This window comes from Vigna angularis, chromosome 1 (assembly GCF_016808095.1).
Source record: "Vigna angularis cultivar LongXiaoDou No.4 chromosome 1, ASM1680809v1, whole genome shotgun sequence".
NCBI lineage: Eukaryota > Viridiplantae > Streptophyta > Magnoliopsida > Fabales > Fabaceae > Vigna > Vigna angularis.
The window spans coordinates 22,960,364-22,969,372 of record NC_068970.1 but is presented as its reverse complement, the minus strand read 5'-3'; the positions used below and the strand labels follow the sequence as shown (position 1 = coordinate 22,969,372).

Sequence of the window (9,009 nt, the reverse complement as noted above, 5' to 3'; positions counted from 1 at the left end):
ACCTCTTACCAATGAAGGTATCTATGTGTATATAAACCCATGTCCAACTCTTCTTTTATCCTATGTGAAATTTTGTTTGTACCCGAACAATATCTACAAACACTATCCAATTGAAAATAAATATGGCAGAGACCAACCTTTGGGAAGCACCGAGAATAGGCATTGACAAAGGGAACAACACGAAAATGTGGTGTGTCGCTAGATCCAACACGAACCTCTACTGCCTGAGAAGACGAAGCTGTGGCGGTGTGGTGTCTGTGTACGCTTGGACTGTGCTTGGAAGTAATGGAAGAAGACGAACTTGTGGTGTGGCTGGAGTGTGCTGCGTGCAACCAAGGAGAGGGAGGAACGAAAGAGAGCAAGAGTGTGGTGTCTGTGTGTGGCTTGAGTGTGTTGGGTGCAACCAAGGAGAGGGAGGAACGAAAAAGAGCAAGAGAGAAAGTGAGATGCGAGAGAGAAAGTGAAGAAAAATAACTCGTGAATAATAACTGACACTCTAAAGAATCTTTAACAATTTAATTTTTTAAATATTAATACTGTTTTATAAGTACGAGTAATTTTGGCATTATAAAAATATTTGGAAGTCCAGAATGAAAAGCTTGGAGTTGCAAGGTGAAACACCCTTTTTCTTTTTTTAATTTTTGAGCCCATACCTTTGTTTGGAGAGCATGCTCGATTTTGACCCCGAACATTATGTTTTATCAGTTGAATATTATTTCTAAACAAGGATTTTAGTGATATTAGTTAATAAAAAAAGCACAATAAAACTAACTTTGTATTAATAAAATTCATTTTCTCATAGTTTGTATTCATTATCTTTATCTGGATTTGTTAGAAAAGTAAACATAGTTGCAAAAATATTAAACACGGGAATAAAATTAATATTACCCAATAGTTTTAATTATTCATTTTATATCATTTATTTGTTTTTGTGAAATTAATTCCTAAAATATTACCACATAATTCAAACTAGAAAATTCATTTTATTTAATTTAGATATCTATTATTGATTGTTATTAATGTAAATAAACTAGTTAATTGTTAAATTCTCATCATGGTGAATTACATTAATTTTACATAATTAAAAATAAAGAAAAAAAACGATTGATATGGTCAAGACACAGGTCACTACCACTCATTTAACTGATATAAATTGCCATTATTTATGCCAATATTGGTTAAGATAATAAGTTGATTTCAAAAGTGTTTTATTTCATTTATTCCTTTATATATTTTTATTTATGTATTTACTTATAAAGATTTAAATATGAAAATAAGAATAATAAATCGTTGAACATTATTTTTGTTGCTACAAATACTTTTATTTCATTTGTGTTTAAAGCTTTTCAATCTTTATTCTCAATTTGTAGTGGTATGTGATAGTGTTGTATGATGAAGGGGAGAGCAAATTCAAAATTTATTAACTCAAATCATAGAGTGTATACGGTATTTATATAATCCATCCATTATAAATTTCAAATATGTATAACCAAGTTTAATTGTCACCGATATTTCATTTTGTATACGTTGTATGATAATGGATTCAATGAAGTTGAAAAATAGACCGTGTTCCAACAAATTCATAATCATTTTGAAAATTAATGAGACAGTAAATACTCCTAAATATTTAGAGAAAAAAAGTCTCACATTACTTACATTCAATTAATTATTTTAGGAAGAAAATATATTAATGGCATGTTTTTAGTTAGGGTATGGAGTTGAGATAAGTCTATGATCACGAATAAAATATTTTTATAATTATTTTATTTCATTATAGAAACATCAATTGAGACGTAGAAATTATTAATAATAATCATTATCAACTTTTTAAACTCAACTATGTAGTAATAGCTTCTTGATGTTAAATTTAATTAAAAAAATTAGTAACCCTTGCTTACTCTCTTTTTCATCCTCTCTTTTTCTTTTTCTTTTTTTTCTTCTCTCTCTTTTCTCTAATTTTCTTTCTCAAATCTTATATATATTTGAATCTGATCATAGCTTAGGAAGCTGGAAACATTCCTACCCAATGATATTTTCAAACAAAGTATGTTTTATTTATTCTAAAGATTTTGTTTTTTTTTATCAATGTTGGTGGAGTCAATTAATTAAAAAAAAAAAGTAATCATTCCAATTTAAAATTTTATTATGTTTGGATATCTTACTCTAAGTTACTAGATTTGAGATATTGTTAGATTGTGAAAGTTATTTTTGAGAAAAAATGATTATAGGTAAAGAAAGCCCATATGGCAGATTCTTCCTCCATATTTCTTTCAGCACACCATTAAAAAAAAAGTAGTTTTTCCCTTTCAAATTATGTAATTTAAAAATTAAAATTGAATTCAAAATTATATAATTGAAAAATTAATTTTTTCCTAGAAAAGGCATTTATTTAGATTCCATAATCTAAAAACTAAAAAGGATTTCAAGACAACTATTCAAAAGTTAATTATTATTTGAATTACATAATTCATATGTCAAAAATGATTTATAATATTGTTAGAATTCTACTTATATATTATATAAATATAAATAAGTATAAATCTGATCTTGATTTTATAAAATTAAATTAAATTAAAAATTTTATGAAATTAAATTAAATTAAAAATTTACTCTTTTAACATAATATTAAAATAAGTTGATTTTGTAAAATTTATTTTAGACCTAAAATTCATTCTTAACAAAAAAAAAATCTGAAAGTCAATTTTGTCATCTAAATTATAAAATCCAGAAAATGGAAAAAAATATTATATGGATTACAAGAAGAAGCATATGGAACTGCAATCCATTCAATAACCAGGAATCTGTAACATAAGAATATTGCAGAACCACCAGAGGCGATGTAACTGAAAGTATGTTTGCTGTACTTACACAAAAAGCATGATTAATGGGATGAATGCATACCCTTCAATATACTAACTTCCTTTTAAGTCTTTGTCCTCTACTTATAAGCCCTTGTTCAAGCACACTCATAAAGCTCAAGCATGGTTTTTGAACAAGGTTAAAGTTTCAAATGCCGGTAAGCGTTTTAGAACAAGAATGTACAAAACTGACTACATTAAGTATAAGAATGTCTAGAAAGATCTAAACAAGGACAACATATATTTTGTAAAAGAACAAAAATGGTTGACTGTGGTAACTTGGGAAGCTATTTCATGCTTCTTTCAAGGGTTGGCAAACGTGATAGCTCTTGATTGTTGGCTGTTGGGTGATGCTCAGCTTCTTCTGCTTCATGCTCATCATGGTCCACTCTTACAATCAAGTTTGCTGTCGGTGAAACGGGAGACAGCTCAATGTCAGAATGGTCGTCATCATAGGGTGACATGGTGCGAGTTGAGTGACCAGTGGTTTCGAAACGGTGAAGTTTGGGGCCGGAAGAGTGTACTGTTGAATCAGTGGTGCTTCCATCCATGGCTCGCACCTTGGAGTTTCCAAGTTTCACTCCCTGCTTCTTTTTCACTGCCATGTGCCATTTCTTTAATGCTTTTGATGTTTGTTCATCAAATATTGATTTTTTCATTCTTGAGCCCATCTGTTTGTGTTTACCATGATCATAGTCCATTAATAAATAATGCTAAATGCTCTGATTGCAGTAAAGTTCGTGACCACAAAAAAACTTTAATTAAGGCCAATGACCAAATACCAAAAAACCAGGAAATAAAACAACTTATTACCTGAGTAACAAGAGCATATAATGGAAGGGTGATATAGCTGCAGAGGCATAGTGCCGCAAGCCTTCAAACAAGAGAATTCATCAGATTGGTAGGGCAATATCATGGTTTAATATAGAAGGGAATTGTAAATTCAAGACTTACCCTAATGCTACTTTCACTATTGCAAGCTTGTAGTCAGCGTGGAAACAATTTTTCAGCCCAAAAGAATACTGCAATACAAGAAATCATTCATATATTAGTCATCCGTTTACCAAGATCTACTGGCTACAAAGGGATATTGTTTAAGATCAGTAGGGTGTGAGGGATCAGTACCCATATCCACAAGAAATATGTTATTTGGAAAGCATTCTGCAAGAAAAAAAAAATTGAGTTAGATACAAATATTAACGAGTTCAAAATTCAAAACTCCAACACTAGTACTAGGTTCAACTAGGATATTTAAATCTATCTGCTCAATAGCAAACCCTCAACAAATCTTTAAATAATGTTAAAGGAGCTAATGGCAGGTAAAGTTTTATTTGCTTTTATGTCTTATCTTTTAAAATAGAATTTTTTTTTAGTATTTATGGCATTAGCTATGTTCATTTGCCTCCTGGTAAAGCTGCATTTGCAAGTCTAAACTTGAACTTTCGTGTTCCATCTGCTAAACGTTTGGTCAGGATTCTGCTAAGAGGAAACTAATTGAATACCTGAAACAAAGCAAAATGGATAAGATGAAGAACTAACTGAGGCCGACCAAACCAAAAATATCTGTCTGAGCCTTGAACAAGAGGAATCCCTTGGACAACTGCATGTCTTTCTGTTATTTCAATAGCCATCTTTGCCAGAGCGACTTGCAGTTTTGTTCCGACAGCCAAAATTATCTGAAACCAATCAAATGGTTTGTAATTGTAAGTCTTAATCAGTCTGAATGAAAATTATATTAGAAACAGAATACTTACCACAACAGGAATTAAGGATGCCCAGAACATAGCATGCCATCCTGCAAATTTTTACAGGGTTAACCAACTGTTATCCTTCAACTGACTAATTGAGAATTCCATAGAACTCCACTAAGAAAATAGTTGCTCACCATTAACATTTAGTAGCAGGAATACAACAAATGAAGCCCAGAGGATCGGACTGTGAACAGCATAGTGAGCAAGTACGTCAAACAAGTTACCAAAGGAAATATCATATATACAATATAATGCTACTAATGCACTGTTTAGAAGAGTTACCTGACTCCAACAACAACCTTGAAGTCATCCTCCAAAGATCTTTTGATATACTTTTGGAAGTTAAATTTACTTCCAGGAGCCAGGTGTACCTACACATAATGCACTGTCAAAAGAGAAAGGCAAATTCAGTTTTAAAAGAACATGTATTGTAGAGTAGGTCTCACAGTGATAAATCCATTGCGCAAAGCCAAGTAGTCAGCCTTGCCTACAGACCTATAAAATTGCCTACAAAAGCATCCCTGAAATTGGCAACATGGAAAACATTTTACAAAAATTTAAAGAGAATCATAAATTTAATTCAAGTTATAAACAAGGAGACTTTTTATAACTAATGATGCAAGAAATTTGAAGTAGTGAATTCATAAGTTGTTCTACTTCACTTTCTGATTCTTCTGAGCTGTACCTAAACCAATGCTATTAAAGTCCACTGTTCATTTCTTTTCAAAAATTTACAAGTGTACGATGATTCAAACTAAAGCTATGGTACTTGCACCCATAACTGGTTGATTAAGTCAAGCTCTCAACCTCAAGCAAACAAATAGTGAAAACATAGAAGATTAGTAAAATAAATCTTACTATATAGAAGAAGATTGAATATCTTGTCCAAAAAGAAGCATGAGCTCTCACAAATGATGTTTCATGTGTAAGGCGGAACCTTGAGGGATCTGCAGGCATAGTAAATTCTCAATATTGGCATGAGATTGCAAGTAGCAGCATTTCAAAGTAAATGGTACACTTAATCAGTAAATTAAGAAATTCTACACTCGAAGAAGAAAAACAGTTAAATATATCATTGGACATCATACCATTGGCAAACTCATATCCATGAGATGAAGTCTCCTCTTCCCATGCTTTCCATCCTCGAATCTGCACAAAAGAAAAAGAAAATTCAGTCACCAACTCTTCATCATCAATGAACACAAGAAGGACATGCATTACACTGCTTAAGAATTTTTTTTGACAGAAAAACTTACAAATCTAATCATAGTGAGACTTTGGGTGCAAATAACTGGTCAAAATTCTCAATCTTTGACCATCTTATAAGTGACCCATCTCAAGACTTAAACTGTCATATTTCGGATTAATCACCCAAGCCAAGAGTTCAATTTCATTTCTATCTTGAAGTTGAAGTTGACGTACCTTATTTTGGTCATGGCTTATTATTATTATTATATGTGTATGTATGTATATGTATTCTGCAGTAGCTTTCAACCTTCCTACAACTACCTCTAGTATGCTTTAATTAAATCTTATATATGCAGAACAAAATTCAAGCCATTATTATTATATCTTAAATTTAAAGTTTAAACTAAATCTACTTAATTTTTTTTTCCTTTTTCTTAGAAGAAAATTAAAAAATTTGTAAACCAGTAAATACAAGAAATTTCAACTACTAAATCTTCTAGGCATCATGGTTCCAGAGCATGGAGGAAGACGTAGGATTCTTATTACCAAATTGGTATCCTTAAAATGCACAGATATGGAAAAATATCCGAAGTATTCAATCAATAAAGCTATAGAAAGAAGAAAGAACAAAGAAAGAAAAAAAATACATCCAAACCTTTAGTCTCCCAAGAAGCATTGTTACAGCACTGTAAAACACATGAAGGACTGCTAAGAAAAATATGAGGATGTGCAACTGGTGCAATCCATTGACAGATATAAGTGGTTGTTGTCCCTGTAACCAACAACAATTAGATAGGAAACCACTGATATGAATAAAAAAAAAATAGAAAATAAGGTCAGACATGAATGCACAAAAGTAGTTTTTAATATTGTGGGGACTGCTGACGGAAGTGAACAAGTGGGAAACCTAACAGAGAATTGGAGTGTAGTTGATGATCTTTGTTCTATGTTTCTATGAATTTTAAACCTAACATGGACGGAATTCACACTACAAAACTCATAATTTGGTGGTTCCAAAACGAGGTAAAATTTCACTTTTTATCAATGTAAATGCAACCAAATGCACATATTCACATCAGTAACATCTATAATCAATCAACATAAAACATCTTATTTTTCTAAGCCAAGCATACTTTTAATGGCATTTTGAATGAGAGAAGCAATTGTTTTCAATAGATCACTCTACAAATAAAGATGAAACAACAGTCCATGACATGACATGACTACATAGATATTATTTGTTTCTACAAACATAATTCTGCAAAATATCATCAAAAATAGTGTTAACTGTATTATCGTATTGAAATACTTTTAAGTTAACTAAGATAAAATCACCAAGTCCTTTTCAGAAATGAACATAGACTAAGGTTTCATTCAATTAAATAAAATCTTAGCGAGGAAACATAGTTACCTTCTTGCATTGGTAATGGGTAGCGTCACCTGACAAATATCTGCGTTCATAAGAAAGAAGCTTCCTATGGTGTTCCTCTTCACTACTTGATTCTTTTTCGGTATCAGCAAGCGGACATGGCAACAATTTGTCTGCAATATCAGTAGGAATACATACTCTAACGATGTAACTCTGCCCGAAAGTAAGAAGCAGTGAAAGGAAACCAAGAATCATCAACTCTGCAAAAATAAAACCAACAATATAAAAACAGGCAAAGAAGTAGTAGCTATTACTATTATTATTATTATTATTATTATTATTATTATTATAACAATCATTCACATAAATTACAATAAAAGAAAATTAAGTCAAGAAAAAGAGTCAAACTTCTTTGGCTCCACGATTTAATCATTAATTCATGACAACTAATCGCTCTGATGAAAATTCTTACCAGCTTTGACCTTTTCCAAAGCCTCAAGCAACGCCTTCTTGTGCTTTTCATGTAGCCACTGGGAAAAAAACATCAGGTTAGCAAAGAGGAAAATCCCAATAAGCACCGATTATGATCATGGCATCACAACAATCGTTCAACTTCTAAGATTTCAAACATTAAGACATAATTTCAGAAACAAATAAAAAAACGAAAGCAGGATTTTCCTCGGAAGAGAAAAATGAAACTGTAAAGGCACAACAGACAATGCACACAAAAAAAATCACAGAACCCCGCAAATTCAGGGATCAAACGCAAATACCAAAGCCTCAACAATAGGGACAAAAAAACTTAAAAAAAAAGGAATAGAAAAAACAATAACAACTCCATTGAAACCCAATTAAAGTAAATTGAACTGAAACAGAGTATGGAAGGGACAGTTAACTTGATTGTCAATCGCATGCAGAAGGGAACAGTGATAATAATTAAATTTACAAGACCGAAAAAAAGAGAAGAGAAGAAACATTTGAAAATGGTGACACACCGTTCCCACTTTGTGAAGGCTTTTCTCCAGAGTTAAGGATATCAAGATGAAAACAGTGCAGACACAGGCAACCGCCCATGTTGGTGTCTGATCAAGGTCTTTGGAACCGATACTACTTTCACTTGAAGCCACAGCCACATAACCGCACCACAGCCATGAAACCAGACAAAGAGACAGTATTTTGTATTTTGAGACAGACATTAGCACTATGCACAAACAAACCACCCAAGATTTTCAAAAGAACAACCACTGCAGCATGAGATAGAAAAAGGGGAAATGGGTTCCCAGAAACAGATTGTAAAACCACTGTTGTTGTTTGGGTACTTCTGAAGTAGACAAAGATAATAACTTTACGACTTTTCGTGATCTGGGTTGGTTTTGAAAAAGGAAAACAAGTCTTCAAACTTAGAGGGCGTGCATTTATTGAAGAGGCGATGTCCAGAGAAGTGAGAGAAAAAAAAAGTTGTGGCTTCTGGTGGTGTTGCAGGAGCAGGCACACCTATCGTATTTGAATTGATTTTGAATATAGTTTCAGAGGTAGGAGAAGAATTTTTTTTATAGTGTTATTTGTTAAAAAAAAAAAGAAAAAAAAAATAAATAAATAAATAAATAAATAAAATATATATATATATATATATATTTCTCTGTTATGTCTGTATTAGATTGAGAATCAAAATTAAATAATTTAATGTGAGAAAATAAACAATAAAACCAAAACAAAAATATAAACTCTCATCTAGAACAGTTAGCGTAAGAATGTTCTTCAAAAATGAAAACCATAACAGTTGTCACTTCAGTGGCAATCTTCATTATACTGGATTTTCCTTTTTCTTTTTCTTTCTCTTTTC

General features: G+C 31.7%; 1 protein-coding gene across 1 annotated transcript; it reads right to left on the bottom strand.

The window, feature by feature from the left end:
• Positions 1 to 2,840: 2,840 nt before the first annotated feature.
• On the bottom strand, positions 2,841 to 8,696 carry LOC108331825 (MLO-like protein 8). Its single transcript, XM_017566825.2, has 15 exons — positions 8,162 to 8,696; positions 7,639 to 7,696; positions 7,209 to 7,426; positions 6,453 to 6,569; positions 5,698 to 5,758; positions 5,468 to 5,556; positions 5,056 to 5,130; positions 4,892 to 4,980; positions 4,744 to 4,793; positions 4,613 to 4,653; positions 4,361 to 4,534; positions 3,984 to 4,019; positions 3,813 to 3,880; positions 3,672 to 3,732; positions 2,841 to 3,529 (listed from the first exon to the last, which is right to left on the bottom strand). The coding sequence occupies exons 1-15, from the start codon at positions 8,360 to 8,362 to the stop codon at positions 3,146 to 3,148; spliced, it is 1,722 nt and encodes a 573-aa protein (XP_017422314.1). The 5' UTR covers positions 8,363 to 8,696; the 3' UTR covers positions 2,841 to 3,145.
• Between the last annotated feature and the right edge of the window lie 313 nt (positions 8,697 to 9,009).

Excerpts from the sequence above, each read along its gene's own strand:
- LOC108331825 (XM_017566825.2), bottom strand. The coding sequence starts at position 8,362 with ATGTCTGTCTCAAAATACAAAATACTGTCTCTTTGTCTGGTTTCATGG. Across the intron at positions 4,654-4,743 it reads CCTGCTACTAAATGTTAATG|GATGGCATGCTATGTTCTGG; the intron begins GTGAGCAACTAT and ends AAAAATTTGCAG. Across the intron at positions 3,530-3,671 it reads TATATGCTCTTGTTACTCAG|ATGGGCTCAAGAATGAAAAA; the intron begins GTAATAAGTTGT and ends AAACACAAACAG.